General features: G+C 31.6%; 3 protein-coding genes across 4 annotated transcripts in view; 1 reads left to right on the top strand and 2 right to left on the bottom strand.

The window, feature by feature from the left end:
- Positions 1 to 3,488, top strand: part of LOC114179662 (Insulinase (Peptidase family M16) family protein) — a 29,297-nt gene extending 25,809 nt beyond the window's left edge. Inside the window, exons 22-26 of one of the 2 annotated variants that reach the window (XM_028066077.2) lie at positions 526 to 650; positions 726 to 777; positions 867 to 953; positions 2,667 to 2,789; positions 2,944 to 3,488. In XM_028066077.2, the coding sequence (XP_027921878.2) occupies positions 526 to 650; positions 726 to 777; positions 867 to 953; positions 2,667 to 2,789; positions 2,944 to 3,186 (630 nt within the window). In that variant the 3' untranslated portion in view covers positions 3,187 to 3,488. Of the gene's footprint in view, positions 1 to 525; positions 778 to 866; positions 954 to 2,666; positions 2,790 to 2,943 lie in introns of both variants that reach the window. The other variant, XM_085671774.1, reaches the window with a different exon arrangement.
- Positions 3,489 to 5,040: 1,552 nt separating this feature from the next.
- Positions 5,041 to 8,382, bottom strand: LOC114164003 (putative disease resistance protein RGA1). Its single transcript, XM_028048456.2, has one exon. The coding sequence runs from the start codon at positions 8,049 to 8,051 to the stop codon at positions 5,520 to 5,522; it is 2,532 nt and encodes an 843-aa protein (XP_027904257.2). The 5' UTR covers positions 8,052 to 8,382; the 3' UTR covers positions 5,041 to 5,519.
- Positions 8,383 to 9,948: 1,566 nt separating this feature from the next.
- Positions 9,949 to 12,793, bottom strand: LOC114178837 (putative disease resistance protein RGA3). The gene has a single exon (XM_028064958.2). It carries the CDS (start codon positions 12,718 to 12,720, stop codon positions 10,087 to 10,089), a length of 2,634 nt encoding a protein of 877 aa, XP_027920759.2. The 5' UTR covers positions 12,721 to 12,793; the 3' UTR covers positions 9,949 to 10,086.
- Between the last annotated feature and the right edge of the window lie 5,441 nt (positions 12,794 to 18,234).

Genomic DNA, 18,234 nt, shown 5'->3' with positions numbered 1-18,234 from the left:
GGCGGAGGACGCAGACAGTGGCGGACAGTGTTGAGAAGTTGTTTGACAGTGTTGGGTAGTTCAGAAACGAGGTTAACCGAACTTAGACAGCCGCGGACAGCGGCGGTGACTAACGGCGATCAACCGCGGACAGCGGTGACGGACCAGCTGAGACAGAAACCAGAGCGGGATCGACCCGCTCTGATACCAACTTGAGACTGAGACTTTAAAATATGAGTAGTGGACTACAGTACCACTCTCTTCCTCTTCTATTTATAATGAAGCAAGCACGTACATATGAAAAGATATGAAAAAACTACTCTAAGATACTAGGCATGATTACATGCAACAGTAGATATGGAGTAGGTAGTTTCCCACACTCAACACCCTACACATAGGGTTAATGATACAATAGGTATAGGTAATAATTCTAACAGACATGTATCATTCTCCTACCTTTTTTGCCTTGCCATTTGCTCAGATTTTAGTTTGTTCATTGAAATTTTGAAGCTATTGTTTCTTATCGCCCTCCTATTAAATTTGTAGGTTGGTCGTGATGACTTTAAGCTGAATGTTAAACTTCAGCTTTTTGCTCTTGTTGCAAAGCAACCAACCTTTCATCAGCTACGATCGGTTGAGCAGCTGGGGTACATTACTGTGCTCTTGCAGAGGTATGTTGATGGCATCTGTATGTATTCAGCTTGGAAAACTTACTTGTTTTTAACTTCAATTTTAAACATGTCTAGGAATGATTGTGGTATACGTGGACTACAGTTTATTATCCAATCCACAGAAAAGGTATTTTCGTACTCGGAATTTGGAAATAGTCTAAATTAATTTTTAAATTATGACATATCTTAAGCCCATCATTTATACTTTCTTCTCAGTCTCCGGGGAACATTGAGCAAAGGATCGAGGCATTTCTCAAAATGTTTGAGACCAAGATTTATGAGATGACGATTGATGAGTTCAAGGTTTGATAGATCTATTAATATTTTATTTAGTTTGCTGCAAATGCTTTTCCTTAATCATGATTGAAATATTCAATAATAATACTTCTCCATAGATACGCTTGTCCTACACCTTGTGAGCTTTTAATTAAATTCTCTCCGGAAGCATTACAAAACATAGATCTTATGAATGGTAAAGGATATCTACGTGTCCACTTGATGGGAATGTACACAAGTAGTGTCTACGCTTAGGACTTTATGTGCATCATTGATATCAAGCATTAAGCAAGGAAAACAATATTTACACATCAATTGTAACACGACTAGGAATGGCCAAAATTGAGTAAGTAAATCATAAACATGCATAAAAATGCACGAAACTTTCTCAGTATCACTATTAACTGTAATGTATTTGAAAGTGGATATTAAGCCTAATCTGACCTCACAAAACCAATTTATATTTGTGGGACTAGGTATAGAAATTCTTTATTTCCTTATATAGTTTGAGAAGGTTCCAAAGTCTATTCTCTCTAGATCTGTTGAGCAACCACCGATAAATATCTATTTCCATACTCATTGTATCCATTATTCGACACAAGGTGGTGTGTTAGAGATTCCTTATTGACTGAAAAATTTGAGTACATTGTAGGATTGACTTTGATACCATCTTAGGGATTGGACTTTGAGTCTTAACTCAATTCTACACAAATGGTTTGGAAAGTGAGGTTTTCATCCATTTTTATATTTTAATTTGGCTATATTTCTAGTCAATGTTCTCTAAAACACTTTCATGCCAAGGATTAGACATCTCATGCATAAGATAGATATTTGTGGGTGATTTAATAGTATATGACATGATAGGTCTAATAAATATTGCTATGATAAACTTTGATACCATCTTAGAAAGCGGATTTTGTGTCTAACCCAACCTTACATCCTACTTATATTCTATAATTTGGTTATATCTCTAATCAATATAAGATCTCTAACACACCCTCATGTCTAGGATTACATAATATTTGTAGGTAGTTTGATAGTGGCTAGTAAAGGTGATGTAATAGACTCAGCATCTCTTGCTATAAGAGGCTGTGATAACACTTGTTGGGAAATTCAAAGAGAGAAAACAATGGGGGGATCTTCACCAATAGGCTACTAGCCAACCACATAAGAGAACACAATGTACAGGGGACTTGTGAGTACAGCATATGGCCAATCCATATACTGAACAGTGGTGTAACCAAATCGGTGGATGAATCATTACTCTCTTAGAGGAAGTCATCAAGTCAATGCGTTAAATTGTGATATTCTTAGAGCCATTATTATACTGAAACTGAACTTGAATTTGTACAAATTTGTAGGTGAAACAGTGTGTATTAAATTTTCAGTGGAATAGCAACATTAACTCATAACTGGCATAAGTTTATGCTTGCTAAATATATTGCTTTATCTGTGATTTACTTTCCATGAATATAAGTTCAAATTAAGCGAGTTAGAATCAACATATTTGATTTTAGTCATCATTATCATATATATATATATATATATATATATATATATATATATATATATATATCAATTTGGCTATGCAATATAGCAGCAATTGGACTTGTAGTGTTACTTGAAAACCAATATTGAGCATTTACTTCACAGTTCGAGCTTAACAAATCATTATAATCTGTGTTGGTAATTGTGTTCTACATACCTCATTCATGTGACTTCTGTAATGCATATATGCAGAGTAATGTAAATGCTTTGATAGATGTGAAGCTAGAGAAACACAAAAATTTGAGGGAAGAATCATCATTTTTCTGGCGAGAGATTAACGATGGTACTTTGAGGTTTGATAGGAGAGACCATGAGGTATATACTTCTTTCCGTTGTATGAATTTACGTAAAGTTGGATGAATTGACTTGAAAATTTAAATTAGTGATGAAACTCAAATATATTTAACTAATGAAGGGCTTTGCACTACACTTGAATGGCATAAGTGACACTTGTATGGATTTGGAACAGGTTGAAGCATTAAGGCAGCTCACTCGTCAAGAATTGATAGATTTCTTCAATGAATATGTGAAAGTTGGTGCAGATAGAAAGAAAACTTTAAGTGTGCGAATTCATGGGAACCGGCATTCATCTGAGTACAAAGCCGAAGTCTCAGAACCACACTTGGCTAGAATAGATAATATATTTACATTTAGAAGATCACAGTCTCTTTATGGTTCATTTAAAGGACTTTCTGGGCAGATGAAATTATAGATTGGATCCTCCAGGTTTAAAACTTCCTCACTTAAAGGAATACTTAATCGAAAGAACACTGTCATAAGCTTGGGTAAAATGTACCCCGTTTCGGTTCACCGACTTGCTGAGTCCTATTAATCTGGATTGAATTCAGTGGTAACTAAGCTATATTTATGACATTTCTGTAAGTTTTTGAATTTGTAAGAAAACCAAACATTTCTGTAGACTTTTTTATTTATATTTTTGACATGTTTTTGGAGCAACTATGTTATATCAAATATTTGTTGTGCTCAAGATGGGAAACCATGTCTTTTTCTCAACTGATTGATCTTGGATTCAAATTTCATTGAAACCTATAGCCTTCATTATTGCTTACAATGTGCCCGATTTGTTACCTCCCAAAATTACGTACGAAATTTTAATATTCACTATAGATCGGAATGGATCTGTTCCAGAAATAATGTAGTTGATACAAAGAGAATTTAGAGAAAAAAGACCGATTACTATTTTTCATTCATGTGTCTCCAGAATTGATTTAATACTTATGTAGTAAAGGTGGCTTGTGTAACAAGCTGGATAGTCTTAATTGATATAGCTATAACTTTCGAATAACCAAGTGGTATCTAATTTACAAAATTTGTAGTCTTTCAGATACGCTTGTAGAAGTATTGTTTCGTATCCACTCATAGTCGTGATTTATTTTTTTATTTAGATTTGCTCAGGTAAAACAAGTCACGACGGAAAATAAATAAGAAAAAAGATATTTTTGACAACTATTTTTTTCTTAAATAGCTACTAAGCTTGTTTTTTAATCATAATATATTTTTTCAGATTATAATAAGTGTAAATAAAATTTTGAAATAAAATTAGAATATACGTGCTTGTATAATAGCTATATAAAATCACAAAGGTATACGAAACATACCATAACTCGAATAATATGAGATTGTGTCTACATCCTTTCATATTTTTTTTATTGAATTTTTTTCTTGAAATGTTTTGTTATAGATTTTTTGGTTTTGATTTGATTTTAATTTGTATAATATTTATTTTCATCGCTTTTATCCTTTTTTTTTTATTTCTCAAATTCCCTTTTTCAATTAGTTAAGTGGATATTAAATTTGATTTCTACATTCTTTAAGAACCTGTTCTTTGGGGTTCTCTTCTATAAGAATGAACATTGTTTCGTTTCAATGATAAAAAATTGTCGAGATCGATTATTGCACATAAGAATTCGTGCCAAGAACTAGGCCTTAGGTGAACGAAGTTACAAAGTACTGAGAAAGGTTGTGAACCTAATTTAACGTACCTTTCAAAGATGTTATGAGAAAGGTTGAACTTGTTTTTCGGTTGAAAATCTAAATTCAACTTAATTTGTAGGAATTTGTAGATTAAATTGAACTATGAACTACTAAAGAACGATGAAAAATAAAAAAAATGTTGAAAAATACCTACAAACAAATAAATAAGAAATATAAAAAAATCATTACTATATACCTTTATCACAAAACAGATATAAACTAATTTGCTTTTAATGTGACAACTTTTCCCACTTCATTTAGGTAGGTTGGATGGGTTTATCGATTGACTTTAATATGTTTTAACATCCTCAAATATCGAGCAATTTGAGTTTACCACAAAGAAAAATCTTGTGAGAGATTTTGTTCGTTAGCATGAATAGGGGCAGTCTTGTTTTTTCTTAGGAGATTTACGGGAGAGATTTATCGATAATATGACATGAGTGAAACCTATATAAAACTTTTTATCTTTAATATTAAGATAATAAATTGGTGGATTTATTTCTTATATACTATTTAACTTCTATAATTTTTACTTAAATTAATACTCAAACTCAGAATTGGAGGCAAAATATGAAAAAGATGGATGGGACTTTGTTGATGGCACATTAGTCCTACCTGAGTTACTTAGCATGGGGCCATGCAACACACTTGTGGGTTTTCATCAATTACACAGACTGTGCTTTGGATGGAAACGGCTTAAGAAGTTTGGAGTTGTCTTTCTGATAGATACCATCACATCACACGTCAGATTCCTTGGTCACACACACAGGCTTCGAATGAAAAGCTCACACGTCGACGTTCGGAACACACACGTGCCGAGACACCCCTGAGACGCATACTGCTGTCTACAATAACGACGATGACATCTTTACAAACATTTCAACAGTCCAGATTTAGAGTATCATCTCAGTCTGAATCGATCAATGCCTCGAGTCGATCCGCAGATTCGGTATTCAGAGGTGTAAGCAAGAAAACCTGGAAAGTTGGTTGAAGCTCCGTCACCATAACGATGGCATTGCATCCTCTGATGTTGGTTACTTGGTCTTGTTGTCATGTAAAATAAGGCTTGTCCCTTATTTTATTCCAGGCAGGGCAACCTTCTATGCTCAAATCTTCAATGGTAGTGAGGCGATGCATGTGAGTTGAAGGAAAGAGAAGTGAAGGACATTCAGAAATGTGGAGTCTCTTAAGATGAGTCATTTCAGGTAAACACTCAGGAAGTAAGCAAAGGATAGAGAGATTATAAATAATCAAGGTCTGCAAAGTATCTGCAGCTCCTTCGATCCATGTAGGAAGTCTAGTTAGCCACGGAAAATTCTCCACATGTAGGAACTTCATCCTCAGTGTTTGCGCTTCCTCGTCCAAAAACAAATTTAACTTCTCACAATCTGCGACAAAGAGAGCCTCTAGTTTAGTCAGAATGTAAAAGGGTAAGGACTCTAGGCTCCCACATGATCGAACAACCAATATCTGAAGGGAACTGAGCTGAGCGAGTTGTTCCTTTTCCAACAGAAACTTCAAGTTCACGCAGTATTCAAAGCTCAAGGTTTGAAGATTGCTCAACTTTGCAACTTCCTCCTGTGACAGAAAAGATTGTTTTGTGGTTATTTTCAGCTCTCGAAGCTTCTTCAACATCCCAAGTCCTTTAGGCAATGCTTCAAGCTGCATGCATCCGCTGACTGAGAAAACTTGCAAGTTCTGGAGTTTGCCAATAGAATGAGGAAGTTTTTTGATTTGGCGGTTGTTAGAAAGATCAAGAACTCGCAGATGCACCAGTTTAGAGATTATATTTGGAAGGGTCTCGAAAGAAGAATCACTCAAATCTAAGATCCGTAAGTATCTGTATCTTGATAACCATGTCTGCAGAAGAGTTTCTCTAGCAAGACCCACTCCTTCAACGGGAAAAATAATTGTTCTCAGACTTTTGGATTTGGGAAACAAGGTATGGTCAAGAGAATCAGTTTCAACAATTGATAAGTGCCTAACTTGCTCAGCTATTCTTTGAGTACGTGAATCTACCATCAGAAACTCCTCCTTCGCAACATAGAGAGCAAGATCATGCACCAAATCGTGTACGTTGAAAAAATAGAAGAGTCCATAGTCAGTGAAATCCTGAAGAAAAGATCTTGAATGTAGCTCTTCTATATATTGTCTTGCAATCTTGTCCACTTTTTGACTTCCATCCGGTGATTGAAGTAGTCCAAGTGACGCCCAAAGATTAGTAATTTCTGTGTTAATAAAACGAAAATCTTTGGGAAAAAGTGAGAAGTAAGCAAAACAGTGCTTCAAATGGAATGGCATTTGATCATAGCTCAACTTAAGTGCAGGTAAGATATCTTCTCTCTTTTGCTTCAAATTCCATATCTCATGATCCCTAACAAATTCCCACTTCTCTATATCTGAAGCAGAGAAGAGGGAAGTTCCTAAGGTTCTCACTGCCAGTGGAACCCCACGGCATTTTTTCACAATTTCTTTCCCTATCTCCATCAGATCTGGATGTTGCTTCTCTTGACCATCCTTAAATGCCCATCTCACAAACAGGGATAAGCAATTCTGTGGAGAAAGGCCTTCTAAAATATATGGAGAAATGGTTCCCATCATTGAACCAATGGAGTTACTCCGTGTTGTCACTATGATTTTGCTTCCCACAGCACCAACTTTTATTAAGTTTTTCAACTCTATCCATTTCGCATAATCATCATTCCATATATCATCCAAGACAAGGATGAACTTCTCACCAGAAAGCTTGTGTCTAAGACGACTTTGCAGCTGATCAATATCTAAGCTGTTGATGTTTTCTTGGTGACCAAGAGCCATAGTTGGAGCTGAGGAAGAAGCAGAAGCAGAGTTTATGATTTTAATAATTATCTGCTTAATGTCAAAATCAACAGACACACACACCCACATCTTCAACTTGAAAAGTTCATCTACCCTCTTATCATTAAACACCAACTTTGCAAGTGTGGTCTTTCCCAACCCTCCAATACCCACTATGGGAATAACACAAACACTTTTATCCCCATCAGGGTGAGACTGCATCAAAAGTTTGATAATTTCGTCCCTATCACTCTCCCTTCCCACCACATCAGAAGCATCAACATGGGAATGTGTCATTTCTCTCCTCTGGACAAGTCTATTGTCAACATCAATCCTCTCAAGACCAAACTTGTTCCCATCAGCTGCTATCTTATCCAATCTCTCCCTAATATCTTTGATTTGATGAGCCATTCTAAGACGAAAAACAAGAGAATTAGATGAAGAAAAGAAGTGGTCTACCTTCACCCTGATGCTGCCTGAAGCTTTCACAACTTGCTTTCGTGAGCTTTGATACTCAAATCCATCCAACACATCTTCAGCATCGGTGCAAACGTTTTGAATCTGCCTTAGCCATTCGCGCAGGGCTTGATTGTGTTCTTTCTTCTCCTCGGCATCCAACAACACACCTTTCACAATTGACAAAGTGTCTTTGATCCCTTGCACATCCTCGTACAAACCGTAGGCTTGAGAAACTTCCTCATAGGCATAAGTAGCAATCTTCCCTAGCAGTGAGTTAACAATATCGAAGACAAAATAATCGGCCATGTTTTTCCTATAGCGGAAAGGATTTGGAGTGAAATTCTGTTCGTGCCGATTGTGCCTCTATGCTCATACAATCTCTTCACAAGTCAACACCCAAAGTCAATTTTTACTGATTTAATGTTGTCTTAACCTTGGGAATGACTATAATACTTGTGTCCTTAGGGATATTCTTTAGTGAGCCAATGATTGATTAAGTATTGAATCATGTGATCTTGAAACATTTGGGACCGGTATCTACTTTAGGACTTTTTCCTCCTCCTGCCCCTAATTTTTTCCGAAATGTCAATTCTGACCTTTCTATTTTATGTCCACATTCAACTTCCAAGAACTTCCATTGCTGTTTTTGTCAGCTCTTGCTTTAGTCATTAGATTTGGTGGAAGTTATACAGATGGAGGTGAAGGTGTTGAAGATGAAGTTAGTTAGTTCTCTTGGATAAGTTTTGTATTTTATTTCAAAATATTTGAGCAATAGCATAGGTGCACCCACATTGTTTTTTTTTAGTTTTTTTTTTATTGCAGAATTGGAAAGCTTTCAATTTAAGCAATGGACAATAACAAATTAATATCAATGGTAATCATGGATTAATTTTACATTACAACAAGAGAATTATTAAATATCAACTCACTAAGTAATTAATTTAGATGTTAATTTATAAATTAATATTTATTGATATTTATAATAATGTCTATTATTAATAAAAAATTATAATCAGTTTGTAAATTAGAATCTAAATTAATCTCTAACATTAGTTATAAAAGTTCTAACTATCAAAAGAATTTGCATCTAAATTAAGAAATTTGAAGACATTTTCATAACACATTATCTATAAGTGTAATTATGAATTATGAACTTGGTAATTTGAAATATTTATTTGTACTTTCGAATATGTCTCATCAGAATTTATCTTTTTGTCTTACAAATGTGTAATTCGGATTTTTTTTTTCTTTTGGATTACATGTTGTATATATTGCATTATTTTTAGTTGGAATTCTTGCTTCTCTTTACACATAAATGTTCAGTTTTGCGAACAAAGTTAGTATGTTAACTAGTGCAGATGTGAAGTTCCTAATATTGTAACTTGAGTAATTTAAAACCAAAATTGTTTTAGTTAAAAAAAAAGCATGAGCACTTGCTTCAATATCAAAAGCTATAAATGATATTTAGGATGCAACTCTACGGTATATCAATTCAATCGTCATGATTTAATTTAATTGTGATTTGATTTAATTGAATTTTACTATAAAACAATTGATGCATATTACAATTATCTTTCCTTCAAAATTTGTTTTATTAAGAATCAAACGCTTCATTCGATTGTAACTTGACTAAACTAATTTACTCCAGAATTATTGTGCATCTCATAACAAAAGTCCAGCAAAGAAAATCATTTTATTTTGAAGTTCATAAGTAAAGAAAGGTCACCTGAGTTGAGATTAATTACTCAAACGAATTTAATACTAATAGAGTAGAAATAGAATTATCTTTTCGTATAGAAATTCCTTCAACACAATATAAGTCATTCAAAGAATCTCAAAATCCCAATAATAATGTGCATAACCACGTGAATTTTTAGTTGAATAAAAGTTATTTTATTCCAATCTTATTCTTTTATTTTCTTGATTATTTTTAGAGAAACCCAACAAATAGAATAGTACAATCATGTATCTAGCTTGGTTAGAAAACTATTTGTAATTCAACGTGGATAGGAGAACTAAAATGGATGAATTATGAAAAAATAATTACAACAGTTCTTCAAGTAGCCCAACTAAAAAACATGTAGTTCAAAAATGGAGATGGTTTCAATACATGTGATCGGAAAAAAGCTTATGTGCTAATTGAACCAAAGCAGCACAAATGAGATTTCGAGTTTTAGGCATTGACGCAGAGCAGGAAAACCAATTAAGAAGAGAACAAAAGAAGTAGTGAGATGAAATTTAACCCAACACAAAAGGGATCATGAAACTCAGTAATGCTGAACAGTTTCTTAATAAATGGGAAATTCAGCCACAGCATGGTTTTTTATGCAACATTTCAGTGTTACTGATCGCGCAATCTTAGCCGCATCTGCTGCAGCATTCGAACAAGGAGTTTCCCTTTTCTTGTTTCTCCAATTGAAACGCGTTTGATGTGAGCGATGAAAGACCAGAACTCACCATTTTTTGGCTCACATTTTCTACACAGTTCAGGACAACCCTCTATGGTCAAATCATCAAGGGCAGTGAGGCTATGCATTTCACCAGGGAGACACAACAGTTTAGGACAGTTAACAATATGGAGCCTCTTAAGACCACTCATTGTTGTGATCCACTCAGGAAACATCTCAAGAGTGTGACAATTCAAGATTAATAATGTCCGCAAAGTCTTAACTGATCCTTCGATCCATTGAGGCAATGTATGCAGCTTCGGACAATGCTCAATATGCAGGAATTTCATCCTCAATCTGTCGATTGGACTTTCATAGTTCAAATTTAGCATCTCACATCTTGATACAATCAGAACCTCCAGTTTAGGAAGAACATGAAGAGGTAAAAACTCTAGGCTCCTACATGATTGAATGATCAAAACTTCAAGTAAAGCGAGTTGTTCCCTTCTGAACAAAAGCTTCAAATTGGGACAATATTCAAAACTCAGAGTATGAAGATTTCTCAAGCTTGCAAATTCATTCTCAGGCAGAATAGATTGTTTTGTGGTTATATACAATTTTCGAAGGCTGATTAACATCCCTAAGCTTTTAGGCAATGTTTCAAGCTCCATGCATCCTCTGAGAGACAAAATTTGCAAATTATGCAGTTTGCATAGAAAATGAGGAAGTCTTTTTATTTTGCATTTATCTAGAAAGAGAGTTCGCAGATGCTTCAATTTAGCAATTGAACTAGGCAATGTGTCAAAAGATGAGTCACTTAAATCTAAAAACCGTAAGTGTTTGTATCTTGTTGTCCAAGTATGCAGAAGAGTTTTACTTTCTACGGCGGTTCCTTTTAAGGGAAATAGAATAGTTCTCACTCTGCTGGATTTGGGGAACAAAACGTAGTTAAGTGAATCATTTTCAACAACTGATAAATACCTTATTTGCTCAGGTATATAACGAGTAAATGAGTTTACCATTAGATGTTCCTCTTTCCCAACAAACAGAGCAAGATCGTGTACCAAATCATGTACTTTGAAATAGTAATAGTGGCCAAAGTCCTCAAAATCCTCAAGAAATGATCTTGCATGTAACTCATCAATATATTGCCTTGCAATATTCTCAAGCTTTCGATTTCCACCTAAAGATCGAAGTAATCCAAGTGACTCCCAAAGAATAAGAATTTCAGCACTACAAAAACCGTAATCTTTAGGATAAAGAGAAAAGAACGCAAAAATGTACCTTAAACAAGAAGGCATTTGGTCATAGCTCAACTTAAGAGCGGGTAAAATGTCATCTTTGTTTTGTTTTGTGTTCCATATTTCATGGTCTCTTACAAATTCCCACCTCTCTAAATCAAAAACTAGGAACAGAGAACTTCCTAATGTTCGCACTGCTAGTGGAACCCCTTTACATTTTTTCACAATTTCTTTTCCAATCTCTACTAGATTTGAATATGCTTTTTCTTCGCCTTCCTTAAATGCCCATTTGTTAAACAGAGCATAACAATTCTCCATGGAAAGACCTTCCAAAACGTAAGAGGGAACAGTGCCCATCATTGAAGCAATTGAGTTACTTCGTGTTGTCACCAAGATTTTGCTTCCAACTGCACCCACTTTAATTAAATCTTTCAACTCTATCCATTTTGCACGATTATCATTCCAAATATCGTCCAAGACTAAAAAATACTTCTGACCAGAAAGCTTTAGTTTAAGAACAATTTGTAGCTGCTCAATATCAAAGTTTTTAATGTTCTCTTGGTGAGCAAGAGCAATAGTTGGAGCTGAAGCAGAAGCAGAGTTGATGATTTTAATAAGTATCTGCCTTATGTCAAAGTCATCAGAGATACACACCCACATCTTCAACTGGAAAACATCATCCATTCTCTTATCATTGAACACCAACTTTGCAAGTGTGGTCTTCCCCAACCCTCCAATACCCACTATGGGAATAACACAAACACTTTCATCTCCACAACCATCACCATGAGGGTGAGGTTGCATCAAAAGCTTGATAATTTCTTCCCTATCACTCTCCCTCCCAATCACCCCCGAAGCATCAACATGGGAATAAGTCACTTCTCTCCTTTGGACAAGTCTGTTGTCAACATCAATCCTCTCGAGACCAAACTTGTTCCCATCAGCTGCTATCTTATCCAATCTTTCCCTAACGTGTTTGATTTGATGAGCCATCCTAAAACGAAAAACAAGAGAATTAGATGAAGAAAAGAAGTGAGCTACCTTCATCCTTGTGCTGTCTGAAGCTTTGAGAACTTGTTTTCTGAGGTTTTGGCACTCAAGTCCATCCAAGACATCTTCAGCATCCAAGCATACAGTCTGAATCTGTCTGATCCATTCACGCAATCCATGTCTCTGCTCCTTCTTATGCTCTGCGTTCAAAAGCACACCTTTCACAATTGACAAAGTATCTTTGATCCCTTTGATATCCTCGTACACTTCACAGACACGAGAAGCTTCTTCACAAACAAAAGAAGCAAGCTTCCTTAGCAGTGACTCAGCAATATCAAAGACAAAATATTCGGCCATGTTCTTCACGAAAGTGCTGAAACAGAGTTGGTATACAAGTTTGTGGTCTGCTGAAGGTTCCTCCTCCCTATTCATACATGCTTGTTTTCCATACGTCAAGTCTAAGCAAACAAGAAAAAAATTTGTGATATATATATATATATATATATATATATATATATATATATATATATATATATATATATATATATATATATATATATATTAAAAATCTCAATTGGTTTTCCTATTTGTCCAGAAAGAGTATTTATGTTAAGAAATTGTATTTTATTAAATTTTAAAATAATTTTGTTTTTATTAAAATATCTTCTCATTCGAATTTGCTGACTGAACCACCAAATATAGAAAATTAAAAAAGATAAAAAAAACACAAATTCAGTGATAATAAGTTGAAGACATAGTAACAAAAATAAGTGTCGTAAAATTAAAGGAGAGAATAGAAAACATAAAAAATACTTTAAACATTTAATATTTTTTAATAATACCTTAATTAAACTTCGAATATAGATATTTAAAATTTAATTATACTTCGAAAATGCGGAATAGACTTTTATAGTTAGTTTTGTGCTTAATTTAATTTCTAAAAACATTAGACTGTGATTATTTTATATTTCAGATGTTAGAAATAAAAATATGCGGTAACTTTGAAAATTGATGTATTATTTTAATAACTAAATTTTTATTTTATCATTTTATAAGAAAGATGGTGCTAATAAATTAATCGATGTAGGATACAGTTTTATTGAACGTATGATATATCTTGAATTTAAAGTCATAGTAATCAGCGACTTTAATATACCTCATTATTCTGTTTACTCCTCGACCCTTTTCTCATGTATAATTTCAAGTTGTGTGGATTCTTTCATAGCAATAACCGTTGTAAATTCAGTTTTATGATAAAAAAGGTTTTGTGTGATTTAATATTCTGGCAAAATTAAACAGAAATTTTGTAGTGTGTGACTTTTTAGTTAGTATTACTACTCTTTAAGGAGAAAGTAATTTGTCATTGAAGATTAAAGAATCATTAGTAAGATTCGCTTTTTTAGAGATATAAAGGACAGAAAATGCATTAGATTCATGTAAAATTTTGTTTGTGTAGCATTTTCTAACCATTCAAGAAACTACTTTATGATATAGGAAATTTTAAAAATTATGATATAATTATATTATTAAAAGAGTTCAACAACTTAATCATATTTATTTAAAAATTCTTTTAATCAATATTTTTTCTTCTTTTACTTTTTTTAATGATTTTTTATGATATAAAATTATCAATACAAAATTTTTTTTCGTCAAAGTCATGTTCTATTTTAAAACTTAAATCTCTTCAACTTTTCATGAGAAGTGTCATATCAATTTTTAATATTTTAAAAACTTTAATAAAATATTATAATATTCTATGAAGTGAGAAAAGAGAGAATTAATTTAATAAATCTAAAATAATTCTCCATATTTTTATATTTTAAAAATTATTACATTAGAATTTTTAAATTACATGAATCACATATTAAATTAATATAATTTAACAAGATATACTTACTATGATTAATTTTAAGGGAAGATGATTATCCATTTTAAGTATCAGTATTAGTTTGTATTAGCACATAGTATGAACATTACGAGCTTTTTATAAAAATGGTATGACCCATTTATTACAAAAATACCTATTAACTATTAGATTACATTTTAGAGACAAGTCACGACTCAATACATAAAAGTTGTATAGTGTGAGACAACTTCTTTTCGAATTTAAAAAAATAAAAAATGAAATCATCATTGAACTAAAGTCATCGTGGTGACGACATTTAATTTGAGAATTTAAAATGAAATTCATCATGTAATCTAACGATATCCACAACTTAAATGATTTTAATGATTTTTGACTTTATTATCTTTGTATCATTTTTTTAAATACACAGAAGTTGTGCATAAGGGTACAACTTCTCTTTCCTGATTCATAATTTTAATATATATAGATATATATTCTTTTACCTTTTACTTTTATGTAATTTGATTAATTGAATTTAAAAATTATAATACTTTTAATATATTTATATATAATCATATATTTTTAAATTTCAAGATATTCATTTTAACAATTTAAAATTTTTTATAATATTTTCTATCTTAATTTTTTTTTAATAATTTGATTAAAATGAAATTTAAATTTTTTTAATTTTTATGTAATTTTTTTTCTTGGAGACATCTTTTAATAATTTCATTCACAAATTAAAATAAAATGTTCTAACTTTTCTACTATTTTTATTTTTTAAAAATTTTAAACAAATTAATTATTTAATTCATATAATATAATATAATACTATTTATGTTTTATTCTAAATTTATATAAACATATTTTTTTAGTTTAAATTTTAAAATGATAAATATTATTGTATTTAATTTATGTATAAATATTTTAGTAATAAAATGTTATAATCAATTTTAAAATTTTAAAACTTTAATAAAATTTTATATAAAATATTTTTAATCAAATTATTAAAAAAATATTTAAAAAATATGTATATAAAATTTTAGAAATAATAAAATAGTAAAAAAAATGGAGATAGAAATCATGAATATTGTAAATAGGGGTGACAATGCAGACCGACCCAGACCGTTTAGGTCTGACTGCATTTGGCTCGCATAATGCGGATTGACCCGCTCTGTCCCGCATTTTCAACCTGGGCTAAAAGGTCTAGTCCGCCCGCATAAGTGTGAGCTTGTGGGCCAGTCCACTTTTTAAATTTTTTTTTTAAATTCTTATGATAAAATTTTCAATATTCAAAAAATTGAGAAAGTTTAATAAGTTCACAAAATTAAGCAAAGACTGTCGAGAGTTTGATGATAAATTAATAATTCAACGTTTTCATCATATTCATATTCGTATTTTGACATACACGATATATCCTTCAAATTTTAGCATATTAGAAAATACATAATATCTGTTTTCTCCAATCATACAAGAATTCGGAATGTTGCAAGAGTCCAGGAAAAAAAAAAGTAATTGATATTCACGAGTGCAAGTTTTTTTCTTTTATGCGAGTTTGTGTGTCAGCCTGCTCGGGCTGCAGGCAAGCCTGCATGGGCTGCGGGCTTCTACGGACTTGCAGGTTCACTATCATGACTTGAATGTTCCACGTTATTTTTGCAGACCTATGTGCCAGTCCCCTAATTGTAAACGACTCCTCTACAAAATCTAAAAAAAAAAAAAGAGTATTAAAATAATATAATCAGTCAAAAGTCATTGTTATATCCAACGATTTCTTTCAAATTTAATGTCATTCTCAATTATGACGATTTTAGTTAAAGAGTAGTTCACAAAAGTCATTATTTTCAATGACAAGTTCACCTTTTCTTATTTTCGTGAAGAAATCATCTTTATATCATAAAGACTTTAGTATAGAAATTGTACTACATCTTCATGATTTATCTTCTACGATATAATTTATTAATTAACTAACCATTTTTGTATTAAATTGTTCAAAAGCGACTATTTTTGTAACATAGCTTGTTTGAATTTTCTTCTTTGTGTACAAACTTTGCATATGTCGTGTCTATTAAACCATACGCTACGTTTGACGACTTTTAAAACTTATCTGAACAATTATATTATTTGAAAATATTTCTCCTTCAAGTTTAAAAGCATGAAAGTCAAAATGCATAAAGAAAATCTGAGCAGAGGAAAACATAATTATTGACTATTTGTACCATCAATTATGTGATACTTACCATGTGTTTTAAAGAAGAGACACTAACAAGAAAAAGGGAAACAATATACTAGTAAACGATTAATTACATGATTTGGTTGCCAAATTAACGAAGTTTTCTTTTTATCTTGTTTCTTGCTCCAAAAAAATATAATATATTTAAAGATTTGATATATTTGCTTGTTGTTTAAAATATAAGTGATCATAAAAATATTAATCACTTGTATGTCAAATTAATGGAATTCTCTTTTTTAAACGTGACACTTTTTTTTAACTTTTAATGTTTTATTGTGTTTTATATTTACTAATTTATTATTTAATTAATTTTTTGTATATTTATAAAAGTAGTTTTACTTTTGGGAGAAAACATTTATTCAAAATTGTTTTCTTTTTATGATATAAGATATGGATCACACTCTTGATTCGATGTCTATTTTCTTTCTTCTTCTCTTTTCCACCATTCACCTTCCACCATCTTTTTTCTCTTTCTCCTTCTCTTCACCATCATTTTTTTTGCTTTTTCCTTCATTTAGGGTTTCTTTACCCTTTACACCTTTTATTGAAGGATACAAATCTTAACAAAACACCACAGAAGAATTCTAGAGTGAAATTTGTGGTGGACTTGACTTTTGTTCCATTTTAAGAAAATAAAAAATTTGGTAGACCTTCTAAAGGACATAGCTTGAAAGAAAGTGGAATTGATTTTGCATCCGATGATAAGGTCTGCTTTCCATTGCTGTACAAGAGGTGCAAGAGGATGACCAAAAACATCACCACAACCCATTTGCAATACTAACCTTTATGGTATGTGTGTATAAGATGATTCTTAAAATCACTAGATTTGCGATGATAGATCGTTAAAAAAAATTGTGTTCTTTTTAGATAATTTGTACAGATTTTTAAAGATGGATTTGCATATAACCATCTAAATATCATTTCTATGTAAAAGCATAAATTTGAAAGGATTAATAGCAATTTGATATTTATAACCTCACGAGACACTTGCTTTGTAGATAGATTATTATAGTAATACAAAGTACAACATAGATTGATTTGCTCTCACTTTGTTAATAACAATTTTAATTTTTAGAAAAATAAGTTCAAATTTTTTTTCAATTACTTTTAAAGGAAAAATAAATACTGCATGCCATAATAAATAATAAAAATAATACATATATATATATAATAATAATAATAATAATATTATATATTAACTAATAATTTTAAATAATAATTATTATTATAAAAATAATTATAATAATATAATATAATATATTTTTGTATTAATTTTTATTAAAGTTTATTAAATAAAGTTTTTAAAATGTAATACTTTTAACTAATCTAAACGTTATTTAATATATTTTTATATCAAGGGTATTTTAGTAATTTTAAAATTTTTATCTATTATAACTTTTTATTTTATCTATCACATCACTCAAATCATTCACTAACTTTCATACAATTTATATACAAATCCACTCAATTTATCTTCTAAATCCACAAAAAAAAAAAAACACACATATCCATCCACATAAATCCATGTTCACATTTTCTCCCAAATCTATCTAATCATGAGAACACAACCTTAGAGTGTGTTCTTTTGTGTAGATGCATTTGAGGGAGAGTGTGAAGATTAATTTGTATGGATTTAAGTGGATAGATATGTGTGTTTTTTTAGTGGATTTAGAGGGTAAAGTGAGTGAATTTGAAGATAGCTTGTATGAAAGTTAGTGAGAGATTTGATTGATGTGATAGATAAAATAAATTGTGAAAATAGATAGATTTTGAAAGTTATCAAAATACCCTT

This window comes from Vigna unguiculata, chromosome 1 (assembly GCF_037176805.1).
Source record: "Vigna unguiculata cultivar grain cowpea cultivar isolate G323 ecotype 2 chromosome 1, ASM3717680v1, whole genome shotgun sequence".
NCBI classification, from domain to species: Eukaryota; Viridiplantae; Streptophyta; class Magnoliopsida; order Fabales; family Fabaceae; genus Vigna; species Vigna unguiculata.
The sequence above is the reverse complement of the archived record's forward strand: the minus strand, read 5'-3'. Positions and strand labels throughout refer to the sequence as shown.